The sequence below is a fragment of the Chelonia mydas genome, chromosome 3, assembly GCF_015237465.2.
Source record: "Chelonia mydas isolate rCheMyd1 chromosome 3, rCheMyd1.pri.v2, whole genome shotgun sequence".
Taxonomy (NCBI): Eukaryota; Metazoa; Chordata; order Testudines; family Cheloniidae; genus Chelonia; species Chelonia mydas.
The window spans coordinates 179,445,494-179,467,535 of NC_057851.1; the positions used below are offsets into that span (position 1 = coordinate 179,445,494).

At 42.6% G+C, this 22,042-nt stretch overlaps 1 protein-coding gene across 2 annotated transcripts in view; it reads left to right on the plus strand.

The window, feature by feature from the left end:
- Positions 1–22,042, plus strand: part of CFAP36 (cilia and flagella associated protein 36) — a 108,720-nt gene that overhangs the window by 67,614 nt on the left and 19,064 nt on the right. For both annotated transcript variants that reach the window (XM_027832191.3, XM_027832192.3), the window contains one exon: positions 11,911–12,043. In XM_027832191.3, coding sequence (XP_027687992.1) covers positions 11,911–12,043 — 133 coding nt within the window. The remainder of the gene's footprint in view (positions 1–11,910; positions 12,044–22,042) is intronic.

The following is a 22,042-nucleotide window of genomic DNA, read 5'->3' on the forward strand; positions in this document are numbered from 1 at the left end:
GTTTCTTTTGCTGCTTCTTGGGCACTGGCGAGAGGGAACGGTGCTGGGAGAAACCCACTGGTGGGGGGCTCCGCACCAATGCCAAGGTGCTGGGCGCAGAGTCAGATTGGAGGGCTCCAACGCTGGGCGAAGTGCAGCCTCCATGAGGAGGGCCTTTAGGCGGATATCCCACTCTTTCTGAGTCCTGGGATTAAAGTTTTTACAAATTCTGCACTTCTCGTTTATGTGTGACTCTCCCAAGCACTTCAAGCGGCTGCTGTGGGGGTCACTAACAGGCAATAGGCCTGTTGCATGATGAACACAGTTTGAAGTCTGGGGAACGGGGTATGCCTTGCCCCGGGGCAAAGTCCCTGCCAGGACTCTAACTAAACAAACACGTAACACTTAATGACTAACTATCTGACAACTATATGTAACAAAGAAGACTGTCAACAGTCTGTAAGAAGTGCTATCGCACTTGCAAAGCAAGATGAAGGCGGTAAGAAAGAATTGAGAGGGCGTGGGACCAGTGGTACCTCATATACCAGCACATGAGTGCAGCACTCCAGAGGGTGCCACAGATACCGCTAAAGGCAAAAAATTCCAACAACTCTGCCCATGGGCGCGCACACACCTAGAATGGAATCGACATGAACAAGCACTTGAACTAGCAGTTTGTGCGCAGGAGGGTCCCCAGAATAACATTGATCTGATTAGGGAGAGTGCATACATCTTTTCAGGACAGAAACTTTGTCCCCATGACCTGAAAATTTGGTAAAGTTTCCCGGTGTTTACAAGCGCAGTGTTTGTGTTGACATCGTTAATCTTTTAATAGCTTTTATGAAAACTTATTTTAAACCTGGCTCGTACAGGAAAACACCAGCTTTGGGTAGGAGAATTTCAGATATCATAGTACTCCAAGCAAGATTCATGTAGTTGTGCTTCATTTTATGCTAGTTAAATGCTCTTACTCTAGCTATGAGAAGATGAAATATCAGATGACTTTTTTAGTTTTTGCTAAATTACATCTCAGTTGTTTACCACTTTAATCATTCCCATAGCAAACATTGTTGAATTCAGCAATGGCCTGACCACTGAGGGAAGCTATCTAGAGAAAAAAACTAGGAGAGGTACCACTAGAAAAATAAAACTAAAAATAGTATATATAATATTTCAGGAATATTTAATCACAAAACACCAATTGAAACTCATAATGACTGTTGGAAAGCTGGTACTAACTGGTAACTGCTGGAAGGTTTTTATAAGATTAAATAGAATGCCGACAACAATTCTATAAAAGGACACAGGAGAGTGGATAAATAACACACAGTGTTTTGATCTTATTCCTTTTTTGGGAGGGTGAGGGAGAGGAATCTTTCCTACCCAGGGAATGGTTTAGTTACCTCTGATGAAGTGAGTTAAATGATTTGATAGTACTCCTAAATGTGATGTATTTGTCCTTTTAATTAAAATCAATTACAGTAGAACCTCAGAGTTATGAACACCTGAGTTATGAACTGACTAGTCAACCACACACGTCATTTGGAACCAGATGTACACAATCAGGCAGCAGCAGAGACCCAATAAATAAATAAATAAAAAAGCAAATACAGTACAGTATTGTGTTAACTGTAAACTACTAAAAAAATAAAGGGAAAGTTTAAAAAAGAGATTTGACAAGGTAAGGAAACTGTTTCTGTGCTTGTTTCTTTTAAATTAAGATGGTTAAAAGCAGCATTTTTCTTCTGCGTATTAAAGTTTCAAAGCTGTATTAAGTCAATGTTCAGTTGTAAGCTTGTGAAAGAACAACCACAACATTTTGTTCAGAGTTACAAAATATAAAAATATAATTAGGAAGGCCAAAAAAGAATTTGAAGAACAGTTATCCAAAGACTCAAAAAGTAATAGCAAAAAAATGTTCAAGTACATCAGAAGCAGGAAGCCTGCTAAACGACCAGTGGGGCCACTGGATGATTGAGATGCTAAAGGAGCACTCAAGGACGATAAGGCCATTGCGGAGAAGCTAAATGACTTCTTTGCTTTGGTTTTCACGGCTGAGGATGTGAGGGAGATTCCCAAACCTGAACCATTCTTTTTAGATGACAGATCTGAGGAACTGTCCCGGATTAAGGTGTCAATAGAGTAGGTTTTCGAACAAATTGATAAACTAAACAGTAATATGTCACAAGGACCAGATGGTATTCACCCAAGAGTTCTAAAGGAACTCAAACGTGAAATTGCAGAACCACTAACTCTAGTCTGTAAACTATCATTTAAATCAGCTTTTGTACCAGATGACTGGAGGATAGCTAATGTGATGACAATTTTTAAAAAGGGCTCCAGAGGTGATCCCGGCAATTACAGGTCAGTAAGCCTGACTTCAGTACCAGGCAAACTGGTTGAAACTATAGTAAAGAACAAAATTGTCAGACACATAGATGATCATAATTTGTTGGGGAAGAGTCAACATGGTTTTAGTAAAGGGAAATCATGCCTCACCAATCTACTAAAATTCTTTGAGGGAGTCAACAAGTATGTGGACAAGGGAGATCCAGTGGATATACTGTACAGAGATTTTCAGAAAGGGGTCCCTCACCAAAGGCTCTTAAGCAAAGTAAGCTGTCATGAGATAAGAGGGAAGGTCCTGTCATGGATCAGTAGCTGGTTAAAAGATAGGAAACTAAGGTTAGGAATAAATGGTCAGTTTTCAGAATGGAGAGAGGTAAATAGTGGTGTCACCCAGGGTTTGTACTGTGCCCAGTCCAATAAGATATTCCTAAATGATCTGGAAAAAGGGGGAAACAGTGAGGTGGCAAAATTTGTGGATGATACAAAACTACTTAAGATAGTTAAATCCCAGACAGATTGCGAAGAGCTACAAAAGAATCTCTCAAAACTGGGTGACTGGGCAAGAAAATGGCAGATGAAATTCAGTGTTGATAAATGCACATTGGAAAACATAATACCAACTATACATATTAAATTATGTGGTCTAAATTAGCTGTTACTACTCAAGAAAGAGATCTTTGAGTCATTGTGGATAGTTCTCTGTAAACATCCATTCAATGTGCAGCTGCAGTCAAAAAAGCGAACAGAATGTTGGCAATCGTTAAGAAAGGGATAGCTAATAAGACAGAAAATATCATATTGCTTCTATATAAATCCATGGTACGCCCAAATCTTGAATACTGCATGCAGATGTTGTTGCCCCATCTCAAAAAAGATATATTGGAATTGGAAAAGGTTCAGAAAAGGGCAACAAAAATGATTAGGGGTATGGAACGGCTGCTATATGAGGAGAGATTAATAAGACGGGGATTTTTCATCTTGGAAAAGAGATGACTAAGGGGGGATATGATAGAGATCTATAAAATCATGACTGGTGTGGAGAAAGTAAACAAGGAAGTGGTATTTACTCCTCATAACACAAGAACTAGGGGTCACGAAATGAAATTAATAGGCAGCAGTTTTAAAACAAACAAAAGGAAATATTTCTTCACACAATGCACAGTCAACCTGTGGAACTCCCTGCCAGAGGATGTGAAGGCCAAGACTATAACAGAGTTCAAAAAATAACTAGATAAGTTCATGGAGGATAGGTCCATCCATGGCTATTAGCCAGGATGGATAGGGATGGTGTCCCTACCCTCTGTTTACCAGATGCTGGGAATGGGCGACAGGGGATGGATCACTTGATGATTACCTGTTCTGTTCATTCCCTCTGGGGCACCTGGCATTGGCCACTGTCAGAAGACAGGATACTGGGCTAGATGGACCTTTGGTGTAACCCAGTATGGACTTTCTTATGTTATGTTCTTACGAACATTGCAGAGTTACGAAGAACCTACATTCCCACCATGTTGTAACTGAGGTTCTACTGTAAAATAAAGTTGTAAAGTAGAATTTAAATTGTATAAATTCATTCTGAAAGTGTTTCATATCCGTTAAAGATCTTATTTTTTAATATTTAAATTTTCAATGTGAAAAGTGCAATAAGTACACTTCAGGCTGGATGCCTCTTGTTACATATTAGCACACTTTTGGTGCTGGAGGCACTGAAATTTTATTCTCATTACTCGCTTTACACCAAAGTTTTTCCTACCTCCACAAATAGTGTCGTTGAAATCAATGGGACTATTATATTAGGAGTAAGATACTACTCAGTGTGAGCAAAGGTGGCAGATTTTGGTCTATCTATCTAATCTATCTATCTATCTATTGTGCGTGTTGCTATCTCACAACAAGTAGAAGGACTCAATCTGAAACCCTTACTCTCAGGCAAAGTGCCACTGACATCATGGACAAGATTGGGTTTTTATTCCTTACTGTATTCTTCATTCTTAACAGGTTATCCCCTGTTGCACAAAGTCTTTATTATGGAAGTCTTAAAAATCTGGTACTCTGACTTGATTTTTCACTGTGTGGAATTTTTTCTGGATACTGCCTCATAAATCGGAGGAAGTTAACAATTAATTTTTAAGCAGATAGTCATATGTGGTGGGATTTTCAAAAGGTACTTGTTGACTTAGGAGGACATGTCCTATTGCTTTCAGTTGGGCATGTGCTTCTAAATCCCCGTGGTGCTTTTGAAAATCTTAACCCTTGTGCACTTGTCCTGTGTCTTATTACTGTGTGTTTTTTGATTTCCCTTGTTTTTATACTTTTAACTTTTTGAGGGTGCCGGTCTTTTTAATTCTATGGCTGAGTAACTCCTGAATCAGCTCATGAATACTGTAACTACACAAATAAGTTTCCCACCTGTAAAACTTTTCACATATTTTCAAATACTACAAAAGACACACTCTCCTTCAAATGAGAACTTTCCTTGGAAACATAAGGCTATCTTTTATCCTGAAGGAACTATCTGGCTTTTCCTAAGCTTTCAGACACTTTGCTGACTTTTATATTCACTTTCCTAGGTCAGTGGGTTCTTGTTTTTCAAAGTTACATGCCTTTGAAATTAGAGCCGAGGGGTGAGATTCTGTGCTGCCCCTTTAAGCTGCTAAACTCTAAGTTGCCTAATGGCTGCAGTGCTACTCAGCTTCACCACTGTGCTGTGCTCCAGCCACATTCTGACATGCATTTCCAGCCTCCAGTCTTGCCTCCAGCATGTCCCCTTTGACTGGGTTTGTGGGGGGTCCTTGGAAAGCTGTCTTCCAACTGTCTTCTGCTATGCTTGTGCCAGGGAACTTTTTCCTGGATAGATCCCCAGGGTATTTATAGCCCCTTTATAGTGCTTTACCTCTTTTACCCAGTGTAAAGGGACCAGAGTGAGACTCTCACCCCTTATGTCTGACTCTTTTCAGAGTGGTATATGTTGTACATAATGAACATCATAGGCATTGTAGCCTATAGGTCATTCTGAGAGGCTACAAAACAGCCAACTCAGTAGCAGTGATTTATGTTGATTAAATGAAAGAGAGGCTTTCCATTGCAGAGATTTTATAGGCTAACATTTTTCTGGGGAAAGGACTCTCAAGCTCAGTTTTCTCTGCATGTGGTAGAGGCAGTGAGGAGACAGTGTCAAATTTAGAAAAGCACCTAAGTCCCATTTTCAAATGTGACTTAGTGGTTTAAGTTTCATTAAAAGTCAATGACACTTAGCTCACTTTTGAAAATGGGACTTTGGCTCCTAAGTCACTTAGGTGCTTTTGAAAATGTTACCCAAAATATTTATTGGGTCATAGAATAGAGTGATTCAATCTGTCACTTGGTGGAAATTGAAAGCGCATATGGTGGCTGAATCCTCTCTTTGCTCTCTGGGCTGCAAAATCTTGGCAATGGATGCCAGCCTCTCATTATGGGGAGCACATCTGAGGCAAAACAATACCTACATATTTGGTCATACTCAAACAGGCTTCAGAGCACAAGCTTCCTAGAAATTAGAGCAGTCACAACCCTTCAGGACTTACAGGATCACTTGAGGAATGTCAATATCCTGATTCAGTAAACCGGCAACAGGATACCAGAAGCAAAACACTAGGTCACTTTGGATCCTCTCCCAGGCAGAATGTCACTTAATCTCCATCAGGGCAATCCATATAAAATGGGCACTGGACACAAAAGTGGACTGGCAGGGCTGTCAACTATTAGCCAGTTGAAATGTGACAAAGGTCTTCCCTATGTAAGTAGATTGTAGATATCTGGGAACAAAGGCTTTGGCACAGAGATGGCTGAATTTTCTTTTGTATGCTTTCTCTCTTCTAATGCTGTGAAGAGTGAGCTCAGTAAACTGGAAAAGGGGAAATATGGTTATTTTCATCACCCCACACTAGCAAAGGAAACTGATTCACATAGAATCATAGAATATCAGGGTTGGAAGGACCTCAAGAGGTCTTCTAGTCCCCAACCCCCTGCTCAAAGCAGGACCAATCCCCAACTAAATCATTCCAGCCAGGGCTTTGTCAAACCTGACCTTAAAAATATCTAAGGAAGGAGATTCCACCACCTCCCTAGGTAACGCATTCCAGTGTTTCACCACCCTCCTAGTGAAAAAGTTTTTCCTAATAGCCAACCTAAACCTCCCCCACTGCAACTTGAGACCATTACTCCTCGTTCTGTCATCAGCTACCACTGAGAACAGTCTAGATCCATCCTCTTTGGAACCCCCTTTCAGGTAGCTGAAAGCAGCTATCAAATTCCCCCTCATTCTTCTCTTCCGCAGACTAAACAATCCCAGTTCCCTCAGCCTCTCCTCGTAAGTCATGTGTTCCAGTCCCCTAATCATTTTTGTTGCCTTCCGCTGGACTCTTTCCAATTTTTCCACATCCTTCTTGTAGTGTGGGGCCCAAAACTGGACACAGTACTCCAGATGAGGCCTCACCAATGTCGAATAGAGGGGAACTATCACGTCCCTCCATCTGCTGGCAATGCCCCTACATATACATCCCAAAATACCATTGGCCTTCTTGGCAACAAGGGCACACTGTTGACTCATATCCAGCTTCTCGTCCACTGTAACCCCTATGTCCTTTTCTGCAGAAGTGCTGCCTAGCCATTCGGTCCCTAGTTTGTAGTGGTGCATGGGATTCTTCCGTCCTAAGTGCAGGACTCTGCACTTGTCCTTGTTGAACCTCATCAGATTTCTTTTGGCCCAATCCTCCAATTTGTCTAGGTCCCTCTGTATCCTATCCCTCCCCTCCAGCGTATCTACCTCTCCTCCCAGTTTAGTGTCATCTGCAAACTTGCTGAGAGTGCAATCCACACCATCCTCCAGATCATTAATGAAGATATTGAACAAAACCGGCCCCAGGACCGACCCTTGGGGCACTCCACTTGATACCGGCTGCCAACCAGACATGGAGCCATTGATCACTACCCGTTGAGCTCGACAATCTAACCAACTTTCTATCCACCTTATAGTCCATTCATCCAGCCCATAATTCTTTAACTTGCTGGCAAGAATACTGTGGGAGACAATGTCAAAAGCTTTGCTAAAGTCAAGGAACAACACGTCCACCACTTTCTCCTCATCCACAGAGCCAGTTATCTCGTCATAGAAGGCAATTAGATTAGTCAGGCATGACTTGCCCTTGGTGAATCCATGCTGACTGTTCCTGATCACTTTCCTCTCCTGTAAGTGCTTCAGAATTGATTCCTTGAGGACCTGCTTCATGATTTTTCCAGGGACTGAGGTGAGTCTGACTGGCCTGTAGTTCCCAGGATCCTCCTTCTTCCCTTTTTTTTAAAGATGGGCACTACATTAGCCTTTTTCCAGTCGTCCGGGATTTCCCCCGATCACCATGAGTTTTCAAAGATAATGGCCAATGGCTCTGCAATCACATCCGCCAACTCCTTTAGCACTCTCGGATGCAGCGCATCCGGCCCCATGGACTTGTGCTCATCCAGCATTTCTAAATAGTCCTGAACCACTTCTTTCTCCACAGAGGGCTGGTCACCTCCTCCCCATGCTGTGCTGCCCAGTGCAGTAGACTGGGAGCTGACCTTGTTCGTGAAGACAGAGGCAAAAAAAGCATTGAGTACATTAGCTTTTTCCACATCCTCTGTCACTAGGTTGCCTCCCTCATTCAGTAAGGGGCCCACACTTTCCTTGACCACCTTCTTGTTGCTAACATACCTGAAGAAACCCTTCTTGTTACTCTTAACATCTCTTGCTAGCTGCAACTCCAGGTGTGATTTGTCCTTCCTGATTTCACTCCTGCATGCCCGAGCAATATTTTTATACTCTTCCCTGGTCATTTGTCCAATCTTCCACTTCTTGTGAGCTTCTTTTTTGTGTTTAAGATCAGCAAGGATTTCACTGTTAAGCCAAGCTGGTCGCCTGCCATATTTACTATTCTTTCTACACATCGGGATGGTTTGTCCCTGTAACCTCAATAAGGATTCTTTAAAATACATACCAAGTGGAAGTGTCATAGAAGTCCCCAATCTATCTGTTCAGCAGAGAGGATCTTCTATTCTAGGGCTTGCTCCTGCATTCCAACCCAGAGTAACTGAATGTGACAGTTGGATGTTGAATGGCAAGTCCTGAACAAGATCCCTCCAAAGTATGAGACTTTCCCAGTCTCCTGCAAGCCTTTTACTGTTTTGGCTTCCACAAAAGGGGGACAAAATTCTGTTCCTTTTGTCAGTATTAGTAAGATCAACCCTCAGAAACCAGTCTTCCAGATTCTGCTGGATTTCTTACAAGACGGCCTTGACTTTGACATAAGACCTCACACACTATTGCAATTCACATCTCAGTTCTAAGAACAATCTCAAATGCAGGCTCATCCAAGTCTCTGGTAGATCATTCAGTGATGTCAGGGTTCCAGTACATCTGTCTAAACCAAGTCATCATCATTATTTGTATAACAGTAGTTCCTAGAGACCCAGCAGAGATTGAGGGTCCATTGTGCTAGGTACTGTACAAACAGTTGAGCCTCCAAATGACTTAAAATCTAACTATACAAGACAGACAACATACAAACAAATCTTGGAAAGTATACAACTTGTTTGTTTTGTTTACTATTTTCCCCAAACTATTTCCCAACTCGTGCCCCGTACAGGTGCCCCAACCATTCTGTTTCCCACTGCTGACCCACAGTGCTCTACTCTCCAGCTGCACACCCCACAAAAAGTCCCTTTCCCTAGTTAAAATGAGCAAGAACATGCTGCCATCACAATGTATTTTCCACCTCCCCATCCTGGAACCTGCTCGCTGTACTTGGACATTCCATCCATTCAAACTTATGGCATCTAATTTCCTTTATTGCCTCTTCATAAAGATGTGCTTTCTGTTCACAGTCACATTGGTGACTAAAGTTACAAATCCTCTGTTGTTAGAAGACACATACCATACTGCGTGTTTCATAAAGGTGTATTCTTTGTACTCCAGAGTAATTTGTTACAAAATAATCTCTCTCTTTCCTATATCACAGGAGATCATTCTTCCTAGAGTCCAAAAGAAAAAGCGTGACACATGCTAGATGTGAAAAGAGCCCAATTTAGATTTACTTTAGTGCAACTGATCATTTCAAGAAATCATCCATATTTGTTTTTGAAACCTAAATGTGTGGCCTAAAAGCATCTAAATCCTTCATATTTTGGTGGATTAAGTGCTACATCATAAACCAATATGTAGCTGCAGATAAACTGGACCCAGGAGGAATATGAATTCACTCAATACATTCCTTTGCTGCTGCCTGGACAGAAAGGACAACAGCCATGTCTGAGTAAATCTGAAATTGGACACCTGGTTGTCCATCAATACCTTTATAAAACATTACAGGATTGGCCTTCCATTCCCAGTAGCAGTAGCATTTGTCAGGAAAGTGTTCCACCCAGTGGTCCCAAAAGATTAAAACTGCTAATTTCAGGAAAGGAAGAACCTTCTTTCTTATCTCTTCATTCCAACTCTCTTTCCTTATAGCTAGCTACATACCAGATATCTGAGACTGGGGTTGAGGTCAGGATCCAGAATGGAAAATTTGTTACCTGAAGATTTTTCTTTTTGAGCTCCATTTCTACCATCCGATGAAGTGAGCTATAGCTCACGAAAGCTTATGCTCAAATAAATTTGTTAGTCTCTAAGGTGCCACAAGTACTCCTTTTCTTTTTGCAAATACAGACTAACACGGCTGCTACTCTGAAACATTTCTACCTCAGTCTGCCCCACTTGAGATATGTTCTTCAGGTATCTGTACAGCAGTCTCTTTCCAGCTCCATATACATACAGTATGATTCCAGTTATTTGAACCTACCTTTTTTCAAAAATCTAGTTACAGAAGCCCATGTAGCTTTATGTTTATCACCTGCCAGTCACTTCTCAATTAGCTAATCAACAACTTTGTATTTTTATTGTGGTTCTGAATGATTACTTGCAGTTACTGTAACCTAATCCTATTTCAGCAGCAGCAGCTTGGCAGGACAATTTTGAAAAGAAAAAGTGCTCAAAATAGCTTTTCTATTTAACTGAACACTGGTTACCCGAAAGTTTCGGATACCCACTAGGCCATTGGGATAAATGGGAGAGTACTGTATATAGTTTCATAGTTGAAGAAAGCATTTCTGTTTAGAGTTATCTACTAAAAAAAAATGTAGTGTTTGTGTACAGCTTTTCTGGCATGACGGTGGTACAGATGGGGTAAGTCTTGCCATTCTGTGGACAAATCTGAACTGTCTCTAGCAGATGTGATGTGTAGGGGGGACATGTGAGGTGAAATGTCTCCCCAGATTGGCCTGCCGGGGGAGGGGTGGAGGGAGAGGGGCCCTGTCCTTCTCCTTCTGTGCCTGCCTCCTGGCATGCTTGGTCTGTGTACCTGGCACCTGGACTCAGGCAGGGAGCAGAGGGGGTCGGACCAGCTGCTTCTCATACCAGCCACTGTGGGTCGCTGCTCTGTGCAGCGCAGCTGCTGCCTGAGAAAGAGTTTGGCAGTGGTAGGCCATGTGCCCCGCCTTCCGCCCACACCCCCAGGCCCGGCTTCTGGGGACAGGGGCTGAGCGAGCCGGAGTCCCCTCTTCTCCCCAGTGCGTTTCCGGTTCACTTGGTCCATCTCCAGCATCTGGCCCAGGTTGTAGGGTGGCCTGCTGCCACCGCCAGGCCCTTTTTCAGGCAGCTGCTGTGCTGCATAGATCAGTGACATGGAGCAGTTACCTTGAGCCATGTGAGAAGCCGCTCCCTCCTGCTCCCTGCCCAGGCCCAGCTGCCAGGGACAGCAGTTGAATGAGCTGGGGAGAGGGGTGGAGCAGCAGGAGAAGGACAGAACTTCCCTCCCCACGCAGATAACTGGTGGGGAAGAGAGTGAGCGGTGGCCCTAGCCTGGGTGCAGGGCAATGGAGGGGTCGCTGGGCACAGGAGACATTGGTTGGTCACATGCCCTCCCCTTTAGATTGTGCCCCCCAGGATGGAGAATTTGCAACGAGGGAGAGCTGAGAGGCAAGTCCAAATGTCTCAGAATGGAGGAGAGATTATTCCCAAAAAGGAGATCATTGGGTAACAGATTTTCCATTCCATTAACTAAAATTCTGCTATTGTGGTATCTTTTCTACAGATTCACACACATGCCCCTATCTCCTGATTCAGGTTCATATTTCTCTGATATACTGATGGTAGAACAGCAGAAATCTGCCCACATAGTCACACATGAAGTATGGCATCAGATCTCTTTTTTATGGCGTGGAGGCAAACACCAACCTACCTGAAATTCTAAATTTCAGTGGTTCTGGATTAGGAGGCACGTCTTGAACTAAATTCAAGTCTTAATTTATGGCGGTGAGTCAGTAGGAGACTTCCTGTTAGTAGTGAGTAAAGCGTTTTCTCTTTTTTACCTCCATAGTACAGCAGATGGGCGTGGCAGCATTAATAACTCATCAAAAAGTTAATAACCATCTCTGACAATCCAACAGTTCATATTTTATTCTGGTTTGATATTTGCAATGCCTAAGGTAAATTGTTAGAAAATGTAACAAACTCTTTTTTTTAATTCTAAGACACATGATAAATTGAAGTCATCAGACGTTACATACAGCTGTCCCGGATATTCAAGAGAAGCAAAAGTTAAGGAATCCACTGAAGATATTGAGAGAGTTGGTGATTTTGAAGAAATAGCAAAATTATCATTAGGTAATGTTACTTGAAAGTATTTTATGTATTGCATTATAATTGGCCTGCTCATCTCTACTCATTATAGAGAAATAGGAGTCTTAATTTTTCAGCAAATAAGTTTGCCTTTCACATACCTGGAAAAAAAAGAAATAAAATGAAAAAGAGAGGTTATAAAACACATTTATAATTTTTTATAGTTAATATAATAATTTAATTAACCAGTTACCTCTGTTAGGTTTCTTACTGTTCTCTGTGCTCCTTGGCTAATGAACAGACTAAAGAATTATTATAATTTTATGAGTTGTCTTAGCCAAAATAGCTTTTAAAGTAAATAAGAAATTGCAGAAAGCAAAAGATGATTAGATGTTCACAATGTCAAAAATTGACCGCAACACGGAATGTTACAAGTTTGAAGAAATAATAAATCAGTTGAGTTAATTCAAAGTCATATCACAATCTTGTTACAGAGGGAAACTTTTAACCTAGTTCTGTGCTAGTCTTGGTGGGTGACTTTGCTATCAACATGGAACTATGGATCCTTCAACATAGATTCTTATTTTCAATCGAGTTTATGTGCCAATGGAATTATGGAACTGCTCATGTGTGTTCATCCAAACAATTCTGCAGTAGAATTTAGAAATTTAGATAAGTTATATAATTGTCAAAGAATGTTAATTCAGTTCAAAATTACCTTGCCCAGGTAATATTCATACCCAAGCTTTGCCACTTACACCGCACAAAACTATCTCATTAAATCCAAAACATAATATGCAGATTCTAATTTCACTGGAATTTTACCAGTGATGGTGGGCTCTTATACCACTTTAACCAAAGGTTCAAATAGTGGTAAAATCTCTAGTTTACAAGCCAATTCAAAGCTGCTGCTGCTTTTTGTCTAAGAAGTTGTCAGTTGTCTTGACCACATCTGTGTGACTTCTAGGCTGAACACTAGGGGTTTCTCACAGTAACTTTTGCTATAGGGAAGCAAAGTTACCTATTACAAATAGCAGTATGCTTAGTTGGGCAAGAACCCCTACAACATGTCGAGTTACCATCCAATATCCTTGCTGTCAGTGTGTTTCAAGGGGTTTGAGCATTTGATCCTCCAACAAATCACTCCGGATTTGGACGATGTCTTGCAAATTGTGCAAGCAGGGGTTAGAAAAGGTCGCAACACCCGTGATCAAATCCACCACCACCTTTATCAAAAATGGTTTTCAACAAAATCTAAAGACGGAAGCAGTCTTCTTGGATTTGACTGCCGCCTATGATACAATTTGGTACAGAGGCCGTTTGTTTAAACTCTCTCGAGTTGCCCCACATTGTGTGGTTGAGCTGGTAGAGCTCTTTCTCCAAACAGGCAGTTTAGAGTACACATGGGCAACTGCTGTAGCTTCTGGAAGTGTCAGATCAGCAGCCTTCCTCCAGGCTTAGTTTTTTCACTCATACTGTTCAACGTGTACTTCAACAACCTGCCAGCTACAATCTCACGCAAGTTTATCCAAATCCATTTCACCTCGGTGTGACATTGGATAGGTCATTAACACACTGCAACCACTTGAGGAAGACAGCAGCAAAAGTCAGCACTCGGAACAACCTGCTCAGAAAATTGGCCAGTTCAACCTAGAGTGCGAGTGCTCAGACGCTTAGATCATCAGCCCTTGCCCTCTGCTATTCAACAGCAGAGTATTGAACTCCTGTCTGGTGTTGCTCTTCTCACATGAGGCTGGTTGATGTAGAGCTTAACAAAGCTATTCATATTGTTACTGGGACTTTACGGGCAACTTCCTTGCCATGGCTACCGATACTTAGCAACATAGCACTGCCCCATATTCACCATGAAAATGCCTCTGTCATGTTGCTGGCTAAGATCTGTGAGAATAGCAACATGCCATTGTACATAGACCTCTTCGATCACCCACCAGCTCACCTGTCTTTTAGATGTCCTTTATGGTCATTTATGCCACCAAAGGACATGATGGTGGAATCTGTTTGTCACAACGAGTGGTCAGCGATGACAGTCATTAATCACTCTCTCATCACTGACCCAATCAGCTGTCCACTAGGTTTTGATCTGCCAAGGCACCTGTGGTCATCTCTGAACTGGTTTCGAACAGGACAGGGCAACTGTGTGGTCAGTCTCTTTAAATGGGGTTTTTCTAATGCCCTGCAATGCAGCTGTGGTCAACTTCAGACTGTCATATATCATTGTTGAGTGCCCGGTATTTATTTCAGTGGCGGGCTGCTGGCTCTTCACTTGGGTGATGATGACACCATTAAATGGCTGGGCACATTGCACATACGCCAATGATGAGTAGGCTTAGTTAGTGTAATTAGTTTCTCCCACCTCAGTGTTCTTAATTACTTATTGATTTAGCATCCCTTCTAGATAACTAAGACTAAACTTGTTAGTGAAACACAAATATGCATCATACATTTTAGTCATTCAGAGGATTTTAACTTAGGTTTGTTCTTTCTGAGAAGCATTTAGCTAAACATAACCAAGTCACCACTTGGGAAAACCATACATGTATAAAAGTTATTTTTCTACTTATCAATTGGTCTGGCATGAAGGTGGGTTCTCCAGCTCAGCATCACAGTTGCAGTGACTGGTTTCTCAAGATAGATGGAGTGCATTCAGGTGATTCGCTCAAGTTATGTCAGCAGTATTCTTATTCTCTTTCCAGATTTCTCAGCAGTCTTCTTAGACAGGACTCTCAAAGTGAGCTGTAGCTCACGAAAGCTTATGCTCAAATAAATTGGTTAGTCTCTAAGGTGCCACAAGTACTCCTTTTCTTTTGCGAATACAGACTAACACTGCTGTTACTCTGAAACCTAGAATTAATAGGGTGCTTGTTAGCGAAAGACTTTAGTTGTTACCATGGTGGGGGTGCTTTTGCTCATCAGTCCAGCTCAGTGTCTTTCATCCAAGTGTTTCTGCTTCCTGAAGCAATGTGTTGAACAACTCAGGACATTTTATACATTTTTCTGCTGGATGGCATGGCCTTGTTCCTCTTCTTGAAATAGCTGATGTGAGCCAACGAGAAAGTGACCCAAGCTTCTGGTGAAGATTTGAAATGTCCAACCAGGATACAAGTTCTGTCTCTAACCATCGTCCGTTGCGAAAACAAGGCATCTCCTTTATGACTACTTGCAATTTTATCTGGGAAATTCCAGTATCTTTATACAAAATATCTTCTGCTCTACCAGTTTGTGAGATACACATCGGACCATATGTTGAACATCTGCTCTCTTAGCATCAGTCATCGATCTACTTCCACAAGTTACTTTTCTTGGCCCTTTGTGGTGGTGTCCTTTGGCCAACTTTGCACAACTTCATGCTCTTTCATGAGCATTTTTAGCTGTCTGCAGAAATGTCCATTTTGACCTTAGAACAGAGGCTTTATGTAAAGTCTCTTCACACTGTTCGATGTTTCTGTCTTGTTTAGTAGTTAATCATGCAGCAGTATAAAGTTATTTGACTCAGTCTGTCACCAATTAGAGACAACATTTAATGAAATAGTACAAACCAACTGTACACACCTCTGTTCCAGTACTTGATTGTCCCCTACACTTCAGTTATGAGGTTAATATGATTGCTTCATGTACAAAACTCTCTTCATGAAACTGCCAAACATACATTTGACCATACCTCATAATCGTATGCACTTCGGTTGATTCACGCTAAAGATTTATACTTCATATTGGCTTTTCAAGATGTCATTTAAATGTATCAGCTTTTTAAATTCAAAACAAACACCTGGCAATTATACCTTGGTAAAGATTAGTTATATTATTGCTCACATATCTATTTAAAATAGGCAGCATGGTCTGAACTATTTTTCAGTATTTTCTGGTCAAGTTTCCTAGGCATTGAAACTACCTTCAAATGAAGGGTTCTGTTATAGAATGCCTTTAGATCTCTTAAATTATCAGTGTAGTTTCTTAAATCTTAATTAACACCTTTTCAGATTTATTTTATCTAATAATAAAATTTTACCTTGTGATACAATATCAGATAGTATAGCTTGATCTACTAGATTTCTATAATGTATAGGGATAAAGCATATAAAATGGAAGAAAAAAATTACTTTATAATTGAGCAAAAGTTTTTAGTTACTCAACCTACAGCTCCTATAAGTGAAACACAAACCAGCATCTTCTGTTTAACATGTTTTAAAGGCTTAAGCCTAAATTATGCCAAGATTCTGGCCTCTGTGTGTGTATTTATATAACATGATTTTTATTAATAAGCTCCATATTTTCTGTATTGTCACTACAGAATCAGTTTTTATAAAACTGCATTGATTCTGTCTCCCTGGTGTGTGTCTGCATTGCACCTATAATCATTGCTAATTATACAGCATTTCTATATAGTTGGAAAATATCCCTTTTAAAAAACCAGGCATAAATGTTGATGACTTGTTCAGAGTTCACTCAGGCATAGCTGTGTCTTCTCCAAAGAGAATCATTCTGCATTTGGTTCAAGATCAGTTGGTTTGCTATCTCTTTCTTTATCTCTTAATTTCACTTTTTGAGCAGAATTATGATATTTGGCAGCATAATATATTTACCTCCTTGAGTGCGCCTCTAGGTAGACTTGCAGTGTGCACAAGTTACACAGTGAAAAATGGCTGGATCATTTAAAAAAAAGGACTATGTTTATTAAAGGTCGTGATGTATGGGTTGTCTGATCAAGCCAGTGCTATTTGCTGTAGCATGTTAACAATTGTGATGTGAATCTTTGATGGGGTGTTTGTATCGCAACCGCAGCAAGAGGATGAAGAAACTGGTGACCTTTCACTTAGGGGAAGAAAATTACCTGCCATACCCTAAAAAGAGTTTCAGCTGTCAATATTGGAGGAAGGATCTGAGATCTGGGTCTCAGGAAGCTGGTATTTGGGTTTTGGAACAGGCTTTTGGTTCTAGTGTGGAACATATTCTGTCTGGGCTGAGAAGGTGTAGAGCTGAACAGCACGGATCATGATGGAGAAACACATTTGTATACTTTGAACTCTGGGATTGTTGTAGCATTCCCTAGAGAACAAGCACATTTGTTGTGAATTAACCCCTCAAGGAGTCTGAGATATACTTGCTTAGTCCCTGCAATTCTGCTGTCTTGTAGTATTGATCCTGAAATTGGATGAACATTGGTGACCCTTCTAGGGCTGCTGCAAGCTCTTTGCTAATAGTGATTGGGGTGGACCAAAATACTAATTTCTTTTAACTGTACTTCCAGTACTGTTTTGATAGCTGGAGGTGTATACATAATATGTATTTTCTAAAGAGAGATTTTTTAAGAAATCCCTACTGTTGGGATCCATACTCTTGTATAAGATCTGGTAGGGAATTCTACTAGCTTAAAGTTTCAAGGCCATTTACTCCAAAGACAGTTCCAACAGGGAACAACCTCTACTGCCTTCAACTATCTGTTTCTTTTTCTTAATCATAGTGTTGCCTGCAGAGGAATTCCTTGGCTTTTATTGTGCATCTCTCATCTGTTGCTAGGATACCTTTATCTATTCAGCAATTTTTCCTTGAGCTAATAATCCTGTCCTAACACAATGCCTATTTAGTACGTCTCTACTTCACTTAAAAAAATCTACTTATGTGATTATAGGTACATTGAGGCTTGATTCTTACAGAGCTTTAGTTCAGTGAAGTGAACTGTTCTTGAAATCAGGGTGGATAAAAATCTATTATAAAATAAAAAATTGGATTTTTTTTACTTCAATTGGACTTTTAAAATACACGTTTATTTTTTTAAAAAAACATATTTAAAATTAAATTTGAAATTGACAATCTATGTTAAGGCCAAAAATTATTATAATCTATTAAAAATAATTTAAATACAAAAATAACATTAAACAGTACATATTTGTTGCCAACTTTTAAAGAAAGTCAGACTACTGAAGTGGTGGAAATCTCTGGGTAGGCATCTGGAACCAGAGTTTGGGGAAGTGCTGATCTAGCTTTGAACACCAGTAGCCTCTTCTGTAGGTGCATAAAAAATGTTTTTTTCATTTCAGTTTATTCAACTAGATCAGTTCAATTACTATTTCATTAAAAGTTAAGAAACTAGCTGAAAAAGCAGGAAATCTTGTTTTCCTTTTCCAATCTATGAATAAAAAGTAGGTGGGAGAGGGATGAGATCTACTGGAGCTAAAGTCTTGAAGGACATGGTGCCAGAAACAAATGAGTTCAGTTCACTAACCACAGATAATACTGCCCTTGTATGAAAAATAATCATTAAAAATGCAAAACATGTTTTGATAAACTTTCTGATTAATTTTTTTCCTTAGGTATCCAGCACTTTTAAGGTAGCTTAATCTCATTAAAAAATTAAAATGCTATATTTCTATCCAAGTACAGCTTGACACAAATAGCAAATAAAATTGCTTATCTAATAAATAAGAAATGCATCATTCTTCTTCGAGTGATTGCTCATATCGATTCCAATTAGGTGTGCGTGTGCAGTCGTTGGAAAGTTTTTCTCCTAGCAGCATCCATTGGGTCGGCTGTGGAGCCTCCTGGAGTGGTGCCTTCATAACGCTCAATATATGACCCTGCCGACCTAGCGCCTCCTCAGTTTCTTCTTACCGCCAGTGACGGTCATTGGAACTGTGGCGTCTTGCTTCACAAGCTCTCCACGTTTCCTGAGCATTGATTGTTTGTTTGTTTTTTGTACTTCTTAGTTAGTTGTTAGTTGTTATAGTTAGTAGTTAGTTAGTTAGCTGTTGGGCTGGGGGGTTTACCCTGCACCCCGACTGCGTTTCCTTGTGGGGGCTTACATGCCCAAGTCCCAGGGGTTCAAGCCCTGCAAATCCTGCAACAAGGCCATGCCAACGGGCGACCCCCACGATGCTTGTTTCAAGTGTTTGGGGGAAGCTCCCCAAGCAGACAAGTGCAGGATTTGTAAAGGGTTTTGCCCCAGAACAAAAAAGGAGCGAGACTTCTGCCTCAAGCAGCTCCTTGTGGAAGCGGCACTCAGACCACAACCTCCAGCAGCACGGCAAGACCTGGTACCGAGTTCATTGGTGCGCAGCGCCCCGGTGACAGTGGTGGAAGGGGCACCGCGGAAGGACTCTGGCAGAGACCCGCGGCACCCCCGCTCCCTGGTGCCGAAACCGGCAAGATTGACCTGGCACCGCTCCACTCCCTGGCGCAGAAGCAGCACTGGAAGCAAGGGAGGAGCGGATCTCCGTCCCAGAGACCCACCCCTCTGGAGCCGGCCAATGGGGCGCATCCCAGAGAGGAGCGTCCAGTGCCAAAGTCTGTGGAGATGGCACCCTCGACTTTGTCCCCCCAAGTTGGACTCCCCAGCCCAGGTCATTGAGGAGGTGGAATTGCCATCCACCCTGGATGCCTTTGAGGCCGCGAGAGACCTCATTGCTATGACAGCGCCAAGGATGCCCATCCTTCCACCAAGCCTCTGGTACCACATCGTGTGGCACCGTCTCGAGGCAAACCGGTGATGCTCCGTCCCTTGGCACTGCTGATGGAATCATGGCGCCACTCATAGACCCGGCGCCGGTCGTACTCGTCGTGCCAGTCAGATTCACGGCATTGCTCCAGGTCACGGGGTGCTCTCGCTTGCGACACTGATCCTTGCGTTGATCCTGGTTGCGTAGCAGGTCCCGCTCCCGACGCCAGTCCAGGCACCGATCAACTACCCCCCGCAGCTCCAGATGCGGCACCACTCTCCAGCCTTGCGGCATTGCGACACCGTTCTCCAGTGCAGTGCAGTTCACTGGACCAGCTCCATCATGGCCCCAGTCCCCGTCTTCGAGATGGGGACTAGATACTTGGAGTGGGGCCGGCACTGGTTGGGTCGTGGAAGGCCTGAAGTGCGGGCAGGGCCATGGCCTGTGCAGTGACAGGGACTAGCGCAGTGGCCATTTGGGACTCCATGGGTGTACCACCAGGCACAGGGTACCCAATCTGAAGGATCCTGGTCTGCCACCTTTGAACCATGGGTGCCGGAGACTTCCACCAGTTGCCCCACCCCCTCGGGGTGTTGAGGAGGTACCGTTTCCTTGCCCCCCCGGAACCAACCCCAGTTCCTGAGACCAATCCAGGTTTGCCTGGCCCTGTCAGCAAGACAGGACAGGAGGTTCCCGGAGAGCAAGAGGGAGGAGGACCCCGTTCCTCCATTAGCCTCCTCGTCCTGGTCTGTGGACCACCCCCCGTAGACAGCCATGCCCACCAGGACCTCCTTCTCAGGGTGGCCCAAAACATGGGTTTGCAGGCCAAGAAGGTGGTGGAGTTGGAGGACCTGATGGTCAACATCCTGGCCCCGTAAAGTCCATCGAGGGTGGCTTTGCCCCTCATCAAGACCATACAGGCCAATGCTAAGACCATTTGGCAGACCCTGGCCTCCATCCCTCCCACCGCGAAGGACATGGAGAGGAAGTACTTCATCCCATCTAAGGGGTACGAATACCTCTTTACACACCTGCAGCCTTGCTCGTTGGTGATGGCTGTGGTGAACGAGAAGGAAAGGCAGGGGTAACAAGCCCCAGTGCCTAAGTCCAAGGACGCCAAGCACCTGGACTTATTTGGGTGCAAAGTGTACTCTACAGGGGAGGGAGGGTTGCAACTCAGGATTGCCAACCAGCAGGCAATTCTGAGTAGGTACAGCTTCAACTCTTGGAACTCGATGCTCAAGTTTAAGGAGCTGGTGCCAGCTGAGTCCAAGGAGGAGTTTGGAGCTATAGTGGAGGAGGGCAAGGCGGTGGCACGGACCTCTTTACAGGCCTCACTGGATGCTGCGGACTTGGTGACGCACACCTTGTCCTCCGGTATTGCCATGGGGCATAGCTAATGCCTGCAGGCCTCAGAACTTCCACCCGAGGTTCAGCAGACCATGCAGGACCTGCCTGTGACGTTATTGACATGAACTGTGACCGTAGAGATCATTGTTGCAACCAGGGTCCAATGGTTGCACCAGTTCTTGTACAGAGGAAGTCAAGTGGGGTGTCTATGGAAAGGTTGTAGTTTGTTGGTTATGATTATGCTGTCTGTAAATGTGTATCATTTTTGTATTTGAAATTATGAATATTAGCTATGTACTTGTATCGCAATGTGTTTGATTCTAAGTAGTGAAGCATTTGATCAGCTTCCTGAGAAAGGGCTATTCTCAGTAAGTGCCCAATCAAGAAACACTTAGCTGATAATGGACTTTGGGAGACGCCAATCCACATCTGAGCTTTCCTGGGAACTTTCAAACTTACATGTAAACAATGGCCTTGGCCTCCAAAAGCTAAATCATTCATGGACATGTGACTTGCCCAGGTGGCTACAAACTCCATCTTGTTGCTGTGACTTTGCACAGAAGAACAAAGGGGTTTCCACCCACAAGAGAGAGAATATAAAAGGCCCTGGCAGCCTCTCCATTTTGTCTTCAGCTGGCTCAAGAGATGGCCTCTCCACCCCAAAGAGATGCCTGAAAGAAACTGGAACAAAGGACAGTAACTACAGGGATATGGGTGATTTCTGGACCCAGACTAGAAAGGAGTCCAGTCTGTGAAAGAAGCTAATTGGAACATCTCTGGGGGTGAGATTTCATCTGTAATCAGTTTCTTAATGTGTTAGGCTTAGACTTGCGTGTTTTATTTTGCTTGGTAACTTACTTTGTTCTGTCTGTTATTAGTTGGAACCACTTAAATCCTACTTTTTATACTTAATAAAATCACTTTTTGCTTATTAATTAACCCAGAGTAAGTAATTGATACCTGGGGGAGCAAACAGCTCTGCATCTCTCTCTATCAGCGTTATAGAGGGTGAACAATTTATGAGTTTACCCTGTATAAGCCTTATACAGAGTAAAATGGATTTATTTGGGGTTTGGATCCCATTGGGAGCTGGGTGTCTGGGTGCTAGAGACAGGAACACTTCCTAAGCCGTTTTCAGTTAAGTCTGCAGCTCTGGGGCACGTGGTTCAGACCCCGTGTCTGTGTTGCAGCAGATTAGCATATCTGGCTCAACAAGACAGGGTTCTGAAGTCCCAAGCTGGCA